This window comes from Danio aesculapii, chromosome 19 (assembly GCF_903798145.1).
Source record: "Danio aesculapii chromosome 19, fDanAes4.1, whole genome shotgun sequence".
Taxonomy (NCBI): Eukaryota; Metazoa; Chordata; class Actinopteri; order Cypriniformes; family Danionidae; genus Danio; species Danio aesculapii.
Genome location: NC_079453.1, coordinates 51,496,416 through 51,516,363, shown reverse-complemented (window position 1 = coordinate 51,516,363; position 19,948 = coordinate 51,496,416). Strand labels below are relative to the sequence as shown.

The following is a 19,948-nucleotide window of genomic DNA, read 5'->3' as shown; positions in this document are numbered from 1 at the left end:
TTAGCTGGCACATGTTGTGCCCTGTGGGTCTGCTGTAAGCTATTTAACTGTATTTATTATTAAATTATTTTTCTGAGCTGGTCTTGTGGACGTCTGCTGCTGGTTTGTGTGACATTACTGAAGAGTGAACACACACACACACACACACAGCAGAAAGATTTAATTTAATTTTATTTTCATATCAATGGAAAAATATAACCTCATACAAATGTCTGATTCTGTCCATCGTCTTCTTAAAAGCTCGGTGAATGACTCCAATTAAGTGCCGCAAGAGGAAAACAAAAACAAAAAATTACAACCAAAAGCACATCGATGCTGATCGGGTCGACGCCGGTGATGTTTATTATTATTATTTCGCATCTTCTACGAGTAACACTAAGCTCAAATCCATCTGCACCGCTGGGTTTGGCACTCAGTTTCCTGCAAAACAAATAAAGGAGAATAAAGTCGCGTGTGGAGGTGTCTAATATCCCCGTCGCTCCGCTGGAGCCTGCGCCTGAAGTGGCAATAGTCTTCCCTAGGCAGGGCAGGTGAAGCTCCCATCCGCACATCCATACTAACACACACCGGTAAGAGAACCATTACTCAATCATCACTATTATTAAAGAAACACAGAGGAGGAGGAGGCCAATAATCTAACGCAGCCGTGAGGAGAGGCCGGACGCCTCCACTGCCGCTCGCTGAGGGAACGCAAGTGCAGCTCACTCAATCGCAAACAAGATATTGATCATCTTTATTTATTATTGGTTGAAATATTGAGAGACGACGCGGAAACAGCGCCGCCCTCCGCTCACTCACACACACACACTCCAGTCACGCCATCATGGCTCCAGCAGCAGGTTCCCGCGGCCGCCGTCTGCTAATCAGTGTGTGACGGTCAGTCCTGCAGCTGATCGGGCCGGGGGGGAGGATCGGGTCAGGATGGAGAACGCGGGCAGGTGGAGAAGGTGGAGGTGTGTGCCGCTGTTCCTCTGCTGGAGCTGGACTGAAGGTGTGTGTCAATCTCTCGCTCTTACACTCGCTCTCACACTCGCACACACACTCATCAGCGCACACGCACTTCTGTCCACAGCTCTAAAAGACAGAAGAACCGCAGGGCTTTCATTTCCATTTGTCCTGGTAGAAGAAGAAGAAACTCCACAGCCGGAGATCTGCACACACAGGAGAACAGCACGGTCACACACTCGCAGTGTGAGGGACAGAGGACACACACACACACACACACACACACACTTAAGTAGCCAAATAGAAAATATTCAATTAAAACAAGCACACACTTATATAAAGTATATAAATACATAAATGTGTGTGTGTGTGTGTGTGTTATGGCATGTGTTCATTTTAAAATAAATATAAATGTATATTCATTTATTTAATTATTCTTTAAATAGCCACAGTGAACACGGTTTCAGCTTAATCTTGGCACTAATAAAAACTCTCCAGAATGTCAGTGTGTGTTATTGATAATATACAGATATTCAGAATACTCCCCCTCATGGTTATTTAATATACATCTTAAATATTTATGATTACATATAATCTGTACAATCTGAATGATTTAGTCCTGATCTGCATCACAGAATAGTTTAGCCAAAACCTACAGCTGTCATTATTCACTGCTGCTGTAAACTCAGAGCTGTGTGTGTGTGTGTGTGTGTGTGTGTGTGTGTGTTACTCTTCTATAGGGAACATGTAAGCCATTTTAATGAAAGAATAACACACTTCAAAATCTCTTTATCTGTCTTCAACTAAAGTAAAGGCGGTCTGCAACAGCGCTGGAGTGGGCAGTCAGTGTGTTTGATGGTTGGGTATCCCCCTTTAACTGCCCCTTTCAGAGCGGTGTAAACATAAGCGGACATTTCCTTCCACACGCTGACTGACCACTGTTTACTGACCCTGTTGAAGAACAGCGAATCGCAGACTCCAATCATCAGCGGTCATTAACTGTACTCTGTCTTTCATAAGCACACGAGTCTGATCTGCACACGCTTCAGAGACGAGCGCTCGCATAGATTAAAGCAGGGGTCACCAACATGATGCCCACTGACACCAGGTAACCCACAGACCTGTTCTAAAACAGCTCACCACAGCGCCACATACCACACCTGCACAGGTGTAAAACTGAACATAACAGGTTATATATTAAAAACTTCAGACAAATGAAGAGCTGCATATTAATATTGATCAGTTCCCTACTGTTGAAGCATTATTGACTATTGTGAGAATCAACATGATCAGTGTCTGCACATCATTCATTATTAACATGAGCATACTACATAAAGTAAATAAAGTAAATAGACTACATTAGTTATTAGAGAAGGTGTATTAAACTGGTGGCCCTCCACATTAATCAGTACCCAAGAAGAAGCTCTCAGTTCCACAAAGGCTGGTGAGCCCTGGGGGTTAAAGTTGAACTGAACACTTCTTATTTACAGTCTGGCTGACCCTGACTAACTGAACTCAATATGGAGTAACTGCAGAGATTCCCCATAGCCCAGCCCGGCCTCATGTGGAGCGGTGTTACACTACAGCTCTGGACTATTCTGAGGGAAGAGACTAATGTTTAATTGAATGGTCTCTGAATAAATGTCATGTTTAAAGCTTCAGATGTGTTGCTGAAGTCATTATTGGTGCTGAGGACATTAAACATCTGTGCTGAGTGTGAACGCTAACAGAACCGATCAGGATGATCCGTTTATGCTGCTATAGACATGTTCAAGTGATTTTAAATGCCGGCTACCACATACTGAGCCCTGCACGGTTAACAGTCACTCCACCAATCAGGAGTGTGTGTGTGTGTGTGTGTGTGTGTGTGTGTGTGTGTGTGTGTGTGTGCGCGCGCGCTTCTGCAGTACAGGTAGGGATGGGTATCATTAAGGTTTTAATGGTATGACTAATTTTAATCGATACCACTTATCAGTTTCGGTACGTTAACGGTTCTCTTATCGGTACTTTTTGTGGAGTTTATGAAAAAGAAATGAATGAACAGAACTAACAATATTACGCTTTTGATATAAAATAAAAGCAATAATTGTAAAAGAAATAAATCATTTTTCCCTGTAAGAGTGTTCAATGGTTTAAAGGAAGCTCTCAGTTCAACCATTGTTCTGGAGAAAAATATATGTTTGGCTCTTCTGGCAGAGGTGTGGATCTTTCCTGGTTTACTGTGCTCTCTGCAGATGAAAAGACCCTCTCAGGGTTGTAAAACGCAGTTAAATAAGAATGTTTAGGATCTTTCATTAACTCATTCACATAAGAGTGAACAGTGTTTTAGGAGTGAACGCTGTTTAATACAGTTTGAGCATCTAGCATAAAAAATAAGCTGTTTTTATAGTTGCTAAATAAGCAGAGTTTATTATTAGCCTATATTAGCAAACACGGCTGATGTATGATCAGATTTATTTAGGCTACCGCAGACATTGTAACTGAATGTGTGTGTTTATTAAACTATTAATATTAGACTAACTCAGGTGATTGACTGCTGGTATAATGATGTGGATGACAGTAGCTGAGCAGAGTAACACTGTTCATTGCAGTTACTGGATCCTTTCAGTGAGCCAGATTACGTGCGTTTCCACTTATTCAAGAAAACTTGTTGCGACGGGCATTCGTCATGTGAGATAGCCGACTGTGCAGATGAATATTAAATACAGAAAATTAGAAAAGGTTGCTCAGTTAAATCTACTGTAAGTCATGTTCATTCAGCAAGAATTCTCCAGTACCAACAGCAGAACCGGTAACAGAGCTTGATACTTTGGTCTTTTATAATGTAGCACCGATACCAATAAAATACAGAGCTTCGGTACCCATCCCCAAGTATAAGCCTGATCTACAGACTGCGACATCCATGCTCAAACTATATATTGTGCAGCCTTACACACACACACACACACACACACACACACACACACACACACAGAGAGTTCTGTGCTCCTCAGACTGGAGTGAACAGCCTTAACACACACACAGGTTTGTGGGGTCAGAGGTCACGCACCAGGCTTGGCTCTTCAGCTTGCGCAGCTCCTTGGCGGCCCACGTGGCCAGAGTCTTGGTTTTGCTGGTTTTGGATCTCCGGCCTTCAGTCAGCAGGTCATTGATCTGAGGACGGACCTCCACCAGCTTCATCACATCCTTCCCGAAGGTGGTGCACAGGTCCCTAACACACACACAGGAGTCAGACTACTGCACGAGTGTGTGTCAAAAGAGAGAGAGAGAGAGAGAGAGAGAGAGAGAAGTGTGTGTGTCTCACCCGATGAGCCCCACAGCATTAGCCACGACTCCGTCAGATCGGTCCTCGTCCTCTGCGATGTGGTGAATGAAGGACAAGATGAACTCCACACGCGGCTGAACCAGCATCACATCGGCTGCGCAGGAGAACACGTTACACACATGCCGTACACAGCTGCAGTGTGTGTGTGTGTGTGTGTGTTCACTTACGGTGTACATTCTCCTGGTCCCCCTTCAGGCCCTGGATGATGCCAGTGTAGGCCTCCAGACAGCCCTCACGCAGCTCGTTCAGGTAATCCACCATATCATAGTCCGTCTGGAGACACACACACACACACACACACACACCTCAGCTTGAGTAACAGACAGACAGTGTGTGCTGTCAGCTCTGGAGATCTTCTCATTGAACTGTTAAAGATCAGAGTTTATCCCAGAGCAGAAGTCAGCAGCTGCTGTAGGGGGACACAGTCCTGCAGAGGGGGGTAGGGGGGGGGGGGGGGGGGGTCAGGGTAATCCTGCAGGATGGAGCTGTGCTGAACACCTCTGCTCTACACGACTGAAGGACATCACATCATGACAGATAATGATAGACCTAAGTTCAACAATAATCAGCCAGAAAATAATCAAATCACAGAGTTGAGTGTGTGTGTGTGTGTGTGTGTGTTGATCTGCTCACCTTGTCCACCTGTGCCTGTGAGGCCTGCTGCAGAGTGTCCAGCACAATGTCCAGGTACTTCTTGAATTCTCCTCCAATGGCGAGAGCAATGTCTCCAAACACGGACAGAATCTGGGGCTTGACGGAGCGGTGCACATTCTCATTCTGCACACACACACACACACACACACGATTACGTGCTGAACTCGTGTTACAGCAGCTTTAACACTGAAACAGTGGTGAACAGATCATGTGTGTGGTGTATTAGTGCACATCTGTACACAAACCCAGAGCTCATTAAGCACAGTTCACCTCACGCCGGCCATCTTGTGTCTAGTTAAACAGTGGCTCTCAGCTGAACGCCTTGTGTAGGGCAAATCCTATCAGGGCCCCAAACCAAGAAATAAAATAAAAGCGAGACCAAAAATGAAGAACTCGAACCGTCTTCAGCTGCACGACTGACGCTCTGGGTTAGTTTGAGATGTCAGATGAGCTTCAGCGGCTCCGTCAGCTGATAACATCTTCAGGCAGTGTTCACTGTGGTCGGCTCTCGCTCATATTCAGTGTATTATTCACACTTCAGCGTTAAGCTCAGCTGAGTCTGAATCTAACAAAGCTTGATCAGTGCTATTGCCCTCAGATCGACAAGCGCTGCTTTACTATACAACCCCTAACGCCGGGAGATTTAAGGGCTGTTTGAGAGGATGGAGAAGTTTTAAAGAGACAAGAGCAGATAATGGAGTAACAAACAGCCCAAGAGAAACTTACTTTATTAGTACAGAATAAAGACAGACACTACAGTCAGGCCCCGCAGCGCTGTTTCTGCATTTAAGAGGAGATGCTGGCAGCGGTACATGTAAAGCATGTTTAGTCCAGCAGTGTGCTGCAGTAATGGCCTGAGCGGTGCTTTACTTACACCCAGGTTTTCCAGCAGCAGCTGCATGATTTCATCACAGTAAGGCAGAATATTGGCCATCAGAGCCCGACACAGATCACACACCAGTCCCACGGCGGCCAGGCAGACCTGCAGCACACACACACACACACACACACACTTCAATACTTTTGCTTTAAGGTTAAGTGTCCAGGTCGCTTCAGCAGGTTTAGAGCTGTAGAGTCCCGCAAAGTCCAGCATGGCCACAGGAGACCGTCGGTCGGCACACACTGGGTGAAACAGACTCAGATTTCTCTATGATGATCTAAAATCCTGAACCGCCTGAACTCTGAGCGGCAGGAGGAACGATCATCAACACACACACAGCAGTACTCCAGCATTACCTGATATTCTGCATAATTCTTCAGTCCGATAATCAGGAAAGGCTTGAAGGCGTCCATGTATTTCAGGAAGTCACTGCCCAAAACTGGAGGAGAACAAACAGAAGATCTGGCTTAATCGGTCTCGCTCAGCTGTAGAGCCAAGCAGACAGCGCCGGAGACAGACTGAACGACACCACAACTCTGATTAGGTGAGAATAATGACAGATGTGATGGAGTTTGAGTGTCTATGATGACGATGGTGGTGGTGTGTGTGTGTGTGTGTGTGTGTGTGTTGCTCCTCACCCTCCACCAGTGTGCTGACGGCCATCAGCGCGTCCTCCTGCACGCCTCCGGAGCCGGCGGTGCTCTGAAACATGCGCAGCAGCGACGCCATCACCACATCCGAGATCTGCAGTGCGTCCTGATGCTGCACCTTCCTCAACACGTTCTGCAGGAGCACAAACAGCTCAGAACACACACTCATACATGCACACAATTACTCTCACACACACACACACTGACCTGCAGCGTGGCGCACAGCAGAGACTGGAGGTCATTGAACTGGATTCGGTCTGATGTGCTCTGGATGTGAGACTGCACAAAACACACGATTATTACAACCACCACACAAAACAGGAGCACACACGCGCACACACATGCGCACACACACGCACGCACGCACGCACGCACACACACACACTGAGCTCTTCTCCATGGGTGTTCACTTCTGAAGTGAGTGTGTATGATCCTGAATGCATTATCTGAGCTGTGTGTGTGTGTGTGTGTGTGTGTTCTCTTGCTAGAACAGTTTCATTGATTATTAGACCAACTACACTAAAGGCTCAGAGTAATCTGCGGTACTCGAATTATACTGTACAGTTCTGCAGATCATCAGTTAATACAGCTCAGTGTGTGACAGATCTAGACGAATACACATCCAGTCATCATCATCATCATCATCATCAGCAGTGCTGGTCAACTTCACCTCCATTTGCAGGACCTGCTGCAGCCGCTCCATGATGACCAGCGTAGTCTTCTGCACCGCCGGGTAACAATCCTTCGCGCTGTTCTTCACGATCTCCATCAAAGCCTCGTACGCCGCGCTGCGCAGGTTATTCTGGTGCCCGTCCGGCCTATCAGAGAGAAAACAGGCTGACTGAACACCGCTCAGAGGAAACAGGCACTCACACACACCTGAAGAGTGCTGATAACACTGAGTGTTGATGAGGTTTCAGCTCTTTGACCCATATATGAGCTGCTGTTATCCAGCATACAGCAGGTTCTGCAGTGGTCAGCTTTACCTGTCGGTGGTCTCCAGCAGCTTCTGCACGATCAGCTCGAAGGAGGAGGACAGGCAGTAAGTGCTCGGCTCCTCCTGATCATCTGCCACGTCTGTGGCCTCATACGCCGCTTCAGCCAGACTGGAGAAAGCCTGAACACACACACACACACACACACACACACACAGCTGTTACTCTGCTGCTCCCTCCAGTGTGTTCCCGCTGGTAACTCGGTGCTGTGCAGCATGTAAAAGGCGGAGCTAAAGGACACACCCACTGATTGCATAACTGCCACTGACCAATGGCAGCTCAGAGGTGTTTACAAACACTTTGGTCTGTGAGCCGCTTCCTACATCAGAAACAAACCACATGGTGCTGCAGTCACATTAGCTGTGGACACGTGTGTGTGTGTGTGTGTGAGTGAGTCCATTACCCAGCAGACGTTGGAGGCGACACGTGGTTCAGCCCCCAGCCCCTCGATCAGGCACTGCAGCAGCGGGCTCAGGTACATTTCATTGATGGCAGCTTCAGGCAGCAGATCACAGATGCGGCCCAGAGTCCAGGCCGTCGTGTCCCGCACCACCACACTGGGGTCCTTCATCAGCTCGATCAGCGTGGGCATCGCCTGACATACACATACACACACGTGAGCCTCTCACTCTCTCACACACACGCGCATGCACGCACGCACACGCACACACAGCAGCTCCGCCTCAGCTGTACCTGGATGACGAGCGGTTTGAGCTGGTTGAGTTCAGGACCCTCCAGGATGGAGCCGAAGGCCATGACGGAGGCGTCGCGGTAGCGCCAGTCGGGGTGTTTGATGTGCTCCTTGATGAAGGGCAGTACGTGCGGCACCACATCATCCTCACAGCAGGTGGCCAGCAGCATCAGACACACTCCTGCCGCCTTACACGGGTTCCAGTCATCATCGTCATCATTCTCATCCTGCAGGAGAGCACAGCGATGATGATGATGATGATGACGACAAGTCACAGAACAACACGGCGAGCTGCGGCTGACCCCAACTCTACCTGTTTAGTGAGCGTCTGCGTCAGGATGGGCACCAGGTACTGCAGGGCTCCTTTTGCATAAAACTTGCTGGTGTGCTCCGGCGGACGGCCCTGCTCTGAGGCCTGCAGACAAAAAACAGCACAAACCCTGAGCGGCGCCCCCTACAGGAGAGACTCGCTGCGGCGGCGCCCCCTACAGGAGAGACTCACTGAGGCAGCAGCGGTGCCCCCTAAAGGAGAGACTCGCTGCGGCGGCGCCCCCTATAGGAGAGACTCGCTGCGGCGGCGCCCCCTATAGGAGAGACTCGCTGCGGCAGCGGCGGCGCCCCCTACAGGAGAGACTCGCTGAGGCAGCGGCGGCGCCCCCTACAGGAGAGACTCGCTGAGGCAGCGGCGGCGCCCCCTACAGGAGAGACTCGCTGAGGCAGCGGCGGCGCCCCCTACAGGAGAGACTCGCTGAGGCAGCGGCGGCGCCCCCTACAGGAGAGACTCGCTGAGGCAGCGGCGGCGCCCCCTACAGGAGAGACTCGCTGAGGCAGCGGCGGCGCCCCCTACAGGAGAGACTCGCTGAGGCAGCAGCGGCGCCCCCTACAGGAGAGACTCGCTGCGGCGGCGCCCCCTACAGGAGAGACTCACTGAGGCAGCAGCGGTGCCCCCTACAGGAGAGACTCGCTGAGGCAGCAGCGGCGCCCCCTACAGGAGAGACTCGCTGAGGCAGCAGCGGTGCCCCCTACAGGAGAGACTCGCTGCGGCGGCGCCCCCTACAGGAGAGACTCACTGAGGCAGCAGCGGTGCCCCCTAAAGGAGAGACTCGCTGCGGCGGCGCCCCCTACAGGAGAGACTCACTGAGGCAGCAGCGGTGCCCCCTACAGGAGAGACTCGCTGAGGCAGCAGCGGCGCCCCCTACAGGAGAGACTCGCTGAGGCAGCAGCGGTGCCCCTACAGGAGAGACTCGCTGAGGCAGCAGCGGCGCCCCCTACAGGAGAGACTCGCTGAGGCAGCAGCGGTGCCCCTACAGGAGAGACTCACTGAGGGCAGCAGCGGTGCCCCCTACAGGAGAGACTCGCTGAGGCAGCGGCGGCGCCCCCTACAGGAGAGACTCGCTGAGGCAGCAGCGGTGCCCCTACAGGAGGTAAACTCACCTCCGTGGCCTCGATGGCCAGATCCATTTCCTCATCACACACGTTGGACCAGAACTCGATCCCCTGCAGGGCTACCTCATCGATGTCGCTCTTCATGGCCTCTATCGTGATCTAAAGTCAGAAAACATGCACCTTCAGCAGATTTCCCACACTCCCCTTCCCCTTCCAGTGTCCGTGTCTGCAGACTTACAGCGAACAGTGCAGGACCCATGTACGTCTCCATGTACTGATAATACAGGGACATGATCTTCACCAGGTTCTGTAACGCAGCTACTCTCACCTACAGAAACAGCAGGAATGTAAAACCCCTCAGCATTATAGACGTGTGTGTGTGTGTGTGTGTGTCAGTCTGAGGGAGAGCGATACACACCCTGGTGTCTGGACACTGTGTGGCTTCACACACCACCTGCATGATGAAGTGTCTCTCCGTCTGCAGAGAGAGAGTGTGTGTGTGTTAGAGCACCTGTACAGCACTGTCCTGCAGACTCGCGCAGCTGTAAACACCGAGTCAGTACCTCCTTGTCGAAGTTGGCTTTGGTGAACTCCAGCGAGTTGAGCAGCGCGTTGGTGGCGGCCAGCTTGACGTTGTTGCTGGGCTCCTCTTTCCTCATGCCTTGGATGATGGCGGTAAGGATCTGGTTGGCGCTGTCCTGCAGATGCTCCGGGTCCTAGTAAACAGGTGAGTCAGAGCAGCGCCAGGTGTGTGTGTGTGTGTGTAAAAGACAGATGGATGAGCACTCACAATGTCCTGGCAGATGTAGCCGATGGCCTCCAGCGTGGACTCCTTCATGTGTTCGGTGCTGCTGGGGTCCGTCACGTTGGCCACCAGCTGTGGGATCAGCTCCGGCCACTGGTTCACTGGGATCTCTGCGCAGGCGATGCCCGCCACACACTGAGATGCGGAGCTGGGCCGGTACGTCTCTGTGCCCAGCGTCTGCAGCACCTGCACACAGACAACAGCTGAGAGAACACACACACACACACACACCCCTTCGAACAGAGCTTTTTCTGGAACACACTCGAAACCAAGGGGTAGGAAAATTTCCCAGAATACACCAGCCACAAATCAGTATTGTTTGTTATGATTACGAATTTTTACAATAAATAAGCACGTGTGTTAATATCTTCATAACCGTGTCCGTCTTTTACCATCGTGCTTTAAAAAAAAAGCTAAAATAAAAAGCGCTAAATGTGGCGCTCTATAATGCCTAATAACTCCTGTCCTGAGATGGCGATGACATGTGATGAGGTGTGCAGGGGCTGTACTGCGGTCCCATTTCTTAGGAGTACATTTGAAGCCCTTCACCTTCACACTCTGTTTCAAGGGCCAAGAGTAAGGGGACGGGGTACAACAATAGAATTGGACCTTTATAATGCAGGGGTTTCAGTCCGGCCTTAAGCCCAAAGCTCAATTTACTTACTCTACCACAGACCTCCATCAAACCTCCACAGTCCTGTCTGCACAGCAGGACAACAGCAGCGGCAGACACACACACACACACACACACACACACACACACACACACACTGGGTGACCTGTGGTCATCTGCTCCTGATGCTGCGCACACATAAACACACTATGAAGAGCAGTGTATGATGCGTCTCACACACACAGCTAGCGTGCGGAGCTAGCATGTGACGCCTCCATCATGAACACACCTGTCTGCAGGAACAGTGCTCAGGTGCTGCTGTTTCCTGAAGGTTAAACTGTAATTATCTGCAGTGATGTTCAGGAGACACTGACTGAGGGTGTACTCACACTATGTACAGTTGCCTTGAACCAGGCCAAAGCACGCTTGTCCCCCCTGATGGCCCGCACTCACATTACATTCGGGCCTGGACACGCTTCCGTCAGATGATGCGCTGGCCAGAGGCGCTCTCGCTCAGCACAGTGGAGATTTCTTCAGTTATATCATCGTCATTTGATTTGCAGCGACACACTCAAACATATCGCTGAACAGATGCGCCATTTCTGACGCTCATAAACAATAATAAAGTTCTGGTGCTGCTGGTATTAGGAGCTTTGCTGAAGGTGCGGAGCTGTGGTGCAGTGAGGGGTTTGAGTCTTTAATAATCTACGACAGTTAGTGTTCAGTGAACAGTAAGAATGATTAATAAACTATATCAAACGGTCCCTTAAGTCACGTCTCGCTTTCAGTTTCAGGCTTTGGGGCGTTTTGCACACACAAGCAAACCGGGTTGAACCGGGCTCTGGCACACCTCTTCCAACCAGGCCAAGTGAACCGTGCCTGAGCCCGATTCAGAGCACTCACACTTCTCAAACAATCCGGGAAACAGGCCTGGGCACGGTTCGGTTAGCATAGTGTGAGTACGCCCTGAAGCAGCCGCAGTTCAACACCACAGCTGATCAATACTGTACTCCTGCTGCTGTAAAGGCTGATCTCCAGAAGAGCAGAGCGAGAGTTATGAGGAGGAATTACAGATGAACACTCAACTTCCCCATGCTGACGCTCACATCTACATCAGGGTTACGCACGCACGCACGCACGCACGCACGCGCACGCACACACGCACACACACACACACACACACACAGAGTGCTGTATAGAGCCGCTGATGTTCAGAACGTTAGAGAAACCCTTTAGACCCCACACACACACACACACAGAGTGCTGTATAGAGCCGCTGATGTTCAGAACGTTAGAGAAACCCTTTAGACCCCACACACACACACACACGCACGCACGCACGCACGCACGCACGCACGCACTCCTGCATTCTCCGTCAGTGATCAGGGGAAGCTGAACGCTGCACTACTGTAAGTGAAAGTACTAAACTCCTGCAGATCCACATTCTACAGCTGGTCCAGCCCGTTTGAGAGAACACCATCATTTAGGAGTGTGTGTCTGATCTCTGAACACACACACACACACACACTTCACCTGTCTGCATCCTGAAGATTACACACACACTCCTGCTGGTCTGAGATCAGCATTCCCCCATTCGGTCTCTGATATAGGGTCACTCTCACACACACAGCAGCCTTACGTAGTTCTTGATCTCCCTGCGTGCGCTGGTGTCGATGGCCAGCCATCTCTGCTGGTACTGACTCTTCACTTCCGGGTCTTTGGAGGTCAGAGAGTTCTTGACCTGCAGGCCGGCGGCGACACGAGCCACCTGTGTGTTCCCCGGGTTCGCCAACACCTTCGACAGCTCCACCAGGAAGGTCGGCTGAGAAGCAGAACACAGAGTTACACACACACACCTGCAGGAGAACCAGTGTTCTGCTGGAGCTGATCTCAGCACAGTACTGAGCTATACACACACAGCAGAGTCCTGATCCAGAAACAATTTACACACGGACAATACAACAGAGCGTGTGTGTGTGTGTGTGTGTGTGTGTGTGTGTGTGTGTTCATGAGAAAGTGTGCGAGTTTGTGTATAAGTGTGTGTGTGCTGCTTCATCACCAGGTTCTCGATGGCTGCCTGCTCCAGAAACTTCTGCGCCGCCTCCAGCTCATTCCGATCTGAAAATCAATCACATTCATCAGTCAATTCTCTGATCGATCGCAGGTGAATCTCTCCCGCCAAACGCGGAGCTGAGCGTCAGAACCGGGAAACTCCGCAACGCGCTCGGCCACAGCAGTTTACCGGGCTCAGAGCGGCGGGAGAGTCGGTATAAACTAGACACGGCCGTACACGCGCTAACTTTCAGAGGCAGCGGCACAGGATGACTGAGTGCTAGCCATGCTAACACCTAGCCACTTCCTGACTAGCATGCTAACTGCTAATAACTTTACCAACAGAAACGCGGGCGAGACAAACCCCGCGGCGACGCGACATGTGCGCGACCGTGAAGTAGAGCCGTGTGTCGGTGTGTGAACTCTGATCATCAGCACTCGTTACCGCGCCTAGACCGGACATACCGCGCAGGCCGGTAACCCGCTCCTGCCCTGACGCGCCGCGGGTCCGGCTGCTGTTTGCCGCTCGACGGGTGGAGATTAACGCGTCGCGTTCGCGGTTCAGCGACCGGGCCTGCGCTGCGTTAGCCGCCCGCTAACCGTCGCTCACACCCGGGGAAGCGGCTCAGCCCCGGTCATCACGCGGGAGAAACTGCATCCGTGCGCGTGTGAGGATCGCTTACCTGGAGACACGGTCTTCTCGAGGATCGTGATCAGCTCCATCCTGACGGGTCCGCGTGGGCAGAACGAGTGCAGTCGGTCGGTAAAATCGGTCCACGCCTAATGCTGAAGCGCCGAGCCGTTCTCGCGGTTACCGCTTCTGCTCATCAGCCGCTGTCGCGAGGAAAAGGCCGCGCGGAACTCCCGCCCGCGGAACGATATCACGCGCTGACGTCATAGGCCCCGCCCACGCGCAGCATCATGACGCTCTGCTGCCTACTGAGGGAACGTCTCAACAGTGAGCGAGAACTGCGTTCATCACAAGAGCGCGTCAGACCGAGTGTGGATCAGGAAGAGCAGATGATTAACACACGGAGCGCACTCTTATTAGGGTTAGCGTGTGGTGTTATTCCCACAGTACACTAAATACCAGAGGAACAGCACCTACAGGACGCCAAGTCATCATTAGTCAGCACTTTGATGAAGTGACCTGCAGATGTGCACTATTATAACACACACTGAGGGCTGCTGATATGGCTCTGTCCCAATCCCTCTGCAGAACACTACACAAAGGGGACATGAAGCAGGTCTTCAGTGTACATGAGTGTACTTCAGCATATTGTACTGCAGCAGTGTTCATGAGCCCTTCAGCCCGAGGAACACCTTCAGGACACCAAACATACAGCAGAGGAGAGTTCTAGAGGGAGTTTCCCATGTTTTTCTGTCCAAAAGCAGCAGATAGACACACGCACGCACGCACACACACGCACACACACACACGCACGCACACACACTGCTCCTGCTCAGTGTGCTCTGGTGAATTCAGCATTGTCCAGCTCAGATAAAACAGTTTATTATTGTTGTAGTAGAGTCAGTGTGTGTGTGTGTGTGTGTGTGTGTGTGTGTGTGTGTGTGTGTGTGCGTGCGTGCGTGCGTGCGTGTGTGTAGTTCACACTCATCTGGAACTGTAGGCATTCAAGTCAATATTTTATTTAACATAATTCATATTGCAGTCATCGTGAACAACTGGGATTTCAATATACACAACAGAATTGTAACATCACGCAACCCTCGCCGACGCCGTCCTGCAGACCCCCCCCCGCTCTCCAACAGCCAATCAGCACACAGATCCCAGCGGCCGCCGCCGGTGCACCGCTGACGATCAATGCAGCGGCCATCAATTTATAAATGTGATCAGGAATTGGTCAAATGCAGCGCTAAACACAACCTATTACTGTAATAATCTGGCAGACAGAGACATTAGTGACGACTGAACACGGCTGATGTGTGCGGCGCGGGGCAGAGCCCGTCTGAAGCCCAAACCAATCAGTCCTCAAGCTGGGAGATGGAATAGAGAAGTGTGTGTGTGTGTGTGTGTGTGTGTGTGTGTCTGCCCCGCGCACGCTCATGTCGAGTGGAGGATGAGTTAGCATGTGAATCTCAGCAAAAAATAAACAGTGGGTACCAGCATAGTGGCGAAATACGTCTGAATTCTCTGAGCAACAACCACTGACCAGCCTGTGAACGCTCGCCACCGTCCCGCACACCCGAGAGCGGTCAGTGTGTCGGTCAGTACATCTCAGCGCATGTAAACGATAAATGCATTCTCGGACGTGAGGGCCGGCGGGCGCGGGACTATTTCAGGCAGCGCTCGAAGTAGGTGGCGCCCACGTATCCGCCGCGTAGCGACCGCTGGACGTTCTGCTCGAAGAGTCGCCGGTTCGTCTGCAGCACCTCGGCTGCCTCTTTATTCAGCGGGTCTTCAGGATTGGGCTCCTGCGGGAAAAGAAGCACACACACTTCACCGATACAGCCGGCACACCATAATACTGGTTAATAACACACACACACACACACACACTCTCTCTCTCTGGAGAAACACACACCACCCTCACAGCCAAAACAACAACAACTGGAAAATATCTCAGAGTACACAGCAGGGTTAAAGGAGACCTATTCTGCCCCTTTATATGAGCTGTAAATGCGTCTCTGCTGTCTTTAGAGTGTGTGTGTGTGTGTGTGTGTGTGTGTGTGTGTGTGTGTGTGTGTTTGAGCTGTGAATTTCACACAGATCATGCTGTCTAACTCTCTGAAACTGACCCTTTCAGGCTTTGATCCTAATTGTGGCGTTTTAGTGACTGTCGCTTTAAATGCAAATGAGATTGTGCTCTTTTCAGAAGAGGGCGGAGCTACAGATGCATATGCATAGTGACAGGTGTAAAACAGCAGTGTGTGTGTTGTCAGTGCTGTGTGTGCTTCAGTGTGAGTGTGTGCTTCACGCTTCTGTCAGTCTATGTCGCTCCTGTCTCTGTTCATCTAAAACTCCACATCTATAATCCTCTTAGTCTATGCTGACATTATCTTCAGCAGCTCAAACACTCTAATGGCTAATGGACAGACGGCTGCTTCTCACTCAGGGCTGCTGTTTATGCTTATGAGATGGAGAGATGGGCACTAGTAGGCGGAGCTTTCCCCCTCTGATGACACGTACATAGGGAGAATGTCAATCAAAGTGTTTCTGCAGAGTTTTCATCAAGTCTGATTAGATCAAACACACTTAACTCATGTTGAGCATTAGAGGCTGCTGGAGATGCGTGCACGTGCACACACACACACACACACACTACTGGGGTTAAACCTCTATGAAAATGATTTCTGCATAACAGATCCTCTTTAACTAAACGAGAACTAGTGATGATCATAATGAATGATCCAGAACACTGATCAACACTTACGAGGAACAGGTACTGTAGTCCGTATATGATGGAGTTAATCGTCAACACTGGCTTCCAGTCTTCTCTGAAACGCAGTAAAGCTGTGTGTGAACTGCAGAGTTACACCATCAGAATTCAATTCACAAATAAAAACAGTTCAGCAGTGATCTGTCTTTCAGCTTCTCATCACGCTGCTCAGCTTCCTCCTGAGAGGAATTCCAGAACACAGAGTCGAATATCTGTCAAAATATTCTTTATATTATGAAAGACCAGCTCGTGTTTACAGTGTTTACATGATGAAACAGGCTGATCATTTCCCAGTTGATTAATAAACCAATTGATCAGGTGGGAGAACACCATCGAACCCCTCATGTGGACATTTCAGATGATTATATCAGCACATCCAGCATTAGTGCTTCTCTCTGCTCTGTCAGCTTTAATCTTCACCGGAGGTGTGTGTTTAGCTGGAATGAGAAGATGGAGATGAGCAACAGTGTGATGCTGCACACCATACCTCAGTATATTTAGACAGACGTTTCCCTCGAGGTCAATGTTGGGGTGATAAACCATCGTTTCACACTTGACTTTGGGAGGGTCGTGTGGATAGCCCTGCCCTACCTGAAGGAGAAACACGTCAGAAAACCTTCCCACAACGCTGACGCAACCAATGGCAGAGATCAGCACATGGAACTTTCACAAAATCACTCACAGATCAGAAAACTACAGAAACAAGCACAACACTATGAGTGCAGCAGTGATCGCACACTGGAGAGAGCTGGACACGGACTCGCCACTCACCTTAAAACTGAAGACAAACTTCCCTCCTTTATAGAAACCCTGAGGAAAGAAGAGGAGCAGCGGTCAATACAGCAGACCCTCAGCACACACTCCCTACAACACACACACACACACACACCTCGTCTGGAGAGATGATGAGTTTAAAGTTGAGCAGGTCATCCTGGTCTGGAAAGACGATCTCGCAGGTCTTCGGGAGGTTCAGCTCATTGATGTCTGACAAGAGAAACAGCAGCATTAGCTTCTCTCTCTCACACACACACACACACACACACCTCTCTCAGCTCCTCCACAACTGCTTTATTTCATTAATTACTGCCAGTAGGGTCATGATTAATGAGCAGAAGCACACAGAGGAGGTGATGATGCTCATCTACACGTCTTCATCGCCCGGCTGTGTTTATCAGGAGTTAGCATGTTTATGTGTTGTGGCCATGACAGCCGCAGTTTTGTTTACGTTCATATAAATACTTAAAGCCGCGTCTTTACTGTTACAGCGGTCATATTTAGCGTGAACAGGTCTTAAAACAAGACTCAAGCTTCCCAAGAGAGTTAAAGGGTCAGTTCACGCAGGAGACCTGTGGTCATTTACACGCCGCTGATCTTCAAACCACTGCGAGTTTCCCTCAAAGCTGGACATCTGAACAATACTGCAAACTTTCAGGTACAGAGTAGGAAAAACAAACATTGTGGAAAGCAGTGCCGGATTCCTCCAACATTCTTCACACTATCTTCTTTTGTGTTCAGCAGAAGAAACTCACAGGTGTGCAACAAATCAAGCATGAGGAGATCTGTCCCTGCCAGCCGAAAACACAACTGTGCTTTATTAATTTCACTGAAGACACAACCCTGGAGATTTAGGATTTAACAGTTAAAACAGTGTGTGTGTGTGTGTGTGTGTGTGTGTGTGTGTGTGTATGTGTGTAAAGCCGTTTCTCCTCATCAATATGGGCTGTGTGTTTCACTCCGTGTTGGTGTTTCTGCTGAATGGGGACCAGACTCTGATTAGGTGTATTAACACACACTCGCCCCAGTTTGACAGTTGTTGTGAGTGTGTGTGAGCAGCTGTGTGTGTGTGGATGGTTTGTGGAGCACAGCAGATCTTTGCTGAAGGTCTTCTCTGGTTGTGAGCAGCTCCAGCTCTCCTCCTCCGGGTCTGTAGGCCTCAGTGTTTTGACTGAGACTCAAACTTTGACTCTCCGCGGGCAGAAACGCAGAGTTGTCCGAGCAGCTGGACGGTTGATCGGTGTTCTCCTCCTGCTCGGACCGTGAATGTATAAACCGTGTGTTTTGTCTTGTTTTACGGGCCAGAATCTTCGCGGAGCGCCGGATGTTGTTAGCGCGCGGCTAATGCTAACGCTAGCGCTTTTTTACCTCAGCGACCCGTTTGGCGGCCCCGCGGCTGTGCGAGCTCCGGTACCGGCCCCGGTGTGTGTGCGTGTGTATGTGTGCGCGCGAGAGAGTGTGAGTGAATGTGTCTCTCACCCTTCTGTATCCGCAGCTGGGCCGCGCTCGCCTTCTTCCCGCCGCCCCCCGCGCGCGGCCCGCCGGCTGACTCCTCGTCCTTCTTCTGCTGCTTCAGCGAGAAAAGCTTGATCATCTTCGGCCTCTGCAGAGCAAACAGCGCGGTGTGTTCGGGAGCTGCGCTCTGAGGGGGAGAGAGAGTGTGTGTGCGTTTCACAGCAGCTGTAGAGGGAGCCGGTGTGTGTGTGTGTGTCAGTGTCTCTCTCTCTCTCCCTGTGTGTGTGTGTGTGTGTTAGCCGCTAATGCTAGCTCTGTTCACACACTGTTCTTTCAGCTGATTCCACAGCACAATAAACTAGACAGAACCCGCAAACTTTAAAGTAAATAAATCTTGTTATTGTTGTTAGTGTTATTGTTGTTTTTAAGATGAATATATTTTTAATAACAGCTATTCTATAATTTTGTCTGTTTTATTTTAAATCTGCTGTAATATTGAAAGCGGATGTTTTGGGTAGGGCACCGGCGGACCACATTTCCCATAGTGCCGTTCGGCGGTGACCAGAGGACTGGGAGGAGCTTTGGTATTTTTTTTTTTTACTCTCCATATTTTTTATTTACCATATTTATTTATTTATTTGGATTTCGGGGAGCAGGATCGCGCGTGATGGCGTCAGCGTCCTGTCAGAGGATCTGGCCCGTTTCCCGCGTCTGCTGCTGAATGAACGCGGATCCGCCATCAGACGCGCAGCAGCACAATAGCGGAGCGCGAACAAAAGACACGTTTATCCGCCGCTGCGCTCCCGCACACCGGCCTGCGGATCCACACGGCGGGGATTGAGCGGCTGGAGGGCTGAGGGACCGGGATCAGCCTCTCGGTGTCGGAAACGGCTCGCTGAGAGAGCTGAGCAGCAGAAACACGGAAGCTCATTGTGTTCCGCCGCAGAAACAGTCCGATGCTCGGCCAGAGAGTATGCGCCTCCACACGAGCAGGTGAGGGCACTAGATAGGCTGCTTCTCTAACGCTTGTCCTGTGTGCTGCTTAACTAGTCATCTGTGTGTGTGTGAGAGAGAGAGCTGCTGGTTTAAACTAACCCACCCTGGGCCAAACTCCTCTTCCCTCAGCTGCTGGTCAGCGCTGGTTATGGTTAGTAGCGCTGCTGGATGGAGCTGCTAACCTGCTAACAAGCGAGTGTTTATTTATTTGTGTGTGTGTGTGTGTGTGTGTGTGTGTGTGTGTGTGTGTGTGTGTGTTTTGTTTCAGACCTGCGATCTGCTGCCGCTGGACTGTGTGAGGGTTGGTTACCTGGTTAGCTCTCTCT

At 50.4% G+C, this 19,948-nt stretch overlaps 3 protein-coding genes and 1 non-coding gene across 4 annotated transcripts in view; all 4 read right to left on the bottom strand.

Annotated features, from left to right (window-relative positions):
* Positions 1–154: 154 nt before the first annotated feature.
* kpnb1 (karyopherin (importin) beta 1) lies at positions 155–13,857 on the bottom strand. Its single transcript, XM_056480297.1, has 22 exons — positions 13,680–13,857; positions 13,004–13,062; positions 12,584–12,766; positions 10,317–10,517; positions 10,090–10,242; positions 9,945–10,004; positions 9,765–9,854; positions 9,575–9,685; positions 8,454–8,555; positions 8,143–8,367; positions 7,853–8,044; positions 7,441–7,571; positions 7,125–7,272; positions 6,662–6,733; positions 6,443–6,587; positions 6,161–6,243; positions 5,799–5,906; positions 4,904–5,047; positions 4,438–4,543; positions 4,250–4,364; positions 3,995–4,156; positions 155–1,151 (listed from the first exon to the last, which is right to left on the bottom strand). Coding segments are annotated over exons 1-22 (2,631 nt in total). The 5' UTR covers positions 13,720–13,857; the 3' UTR covers positions 155–1,150.
* LOC130247333 (small nucleolar RNA SNORA79) lies at positions 5,990–6,131 on the bottom strand. The gene has a single exon (XR_008839541.1). It is a non-coding gene; the product is annotated as a small nucleolar RNA SNORA79 (small nucleolar RNA).
* A 769-nt stretch (positions 13,858–14,626) lies between the features above and the next one.
* ube2m (ubiquitin conjugating enzyme E2 M) lies at positions 14,627–18,998 on the bottom strand. Its single transcript, XM_056480298.1, has 6 exons — positions 18,651–18,998; positions 17,287–17,381; positions 17,169–17,207; positions 16,885–16,988; positions 16,392–16,455; positions 14,627–15,432 (listed from the first exon to the last, which is right to left on the bottom strand). The coding sequence occupies exons 1-6, from the start codon at positions 18,763–18,765 to the stop codon at positions 15,292–15,294; spliced, it is 558 nt and encodes a 185-aa protein (XP_056336273.1). The 5' UTR covers positions 18,766–18,998; the 3' UTR covers positions 14,627–15,291.
* A 413-nt stretch (positions 18,999–19,411) lies between these two features.
* The window catches only part of atf6b (activating transcription factor 6 beta), a 5,405-nt gene continuing 4,868 nt past the window's right edge, over positions 19,412–19,948 (bottom strand). The window contains exon 5 of the mRNA XM_056479211.1: positions 19,412–19,521. Coding sequence (XP_056335186.1) covers positions 19,412–19,521 — 110 coding nt within the window. The remainder of the gene's footprint in view (positions 19,522–19,948) is intronic.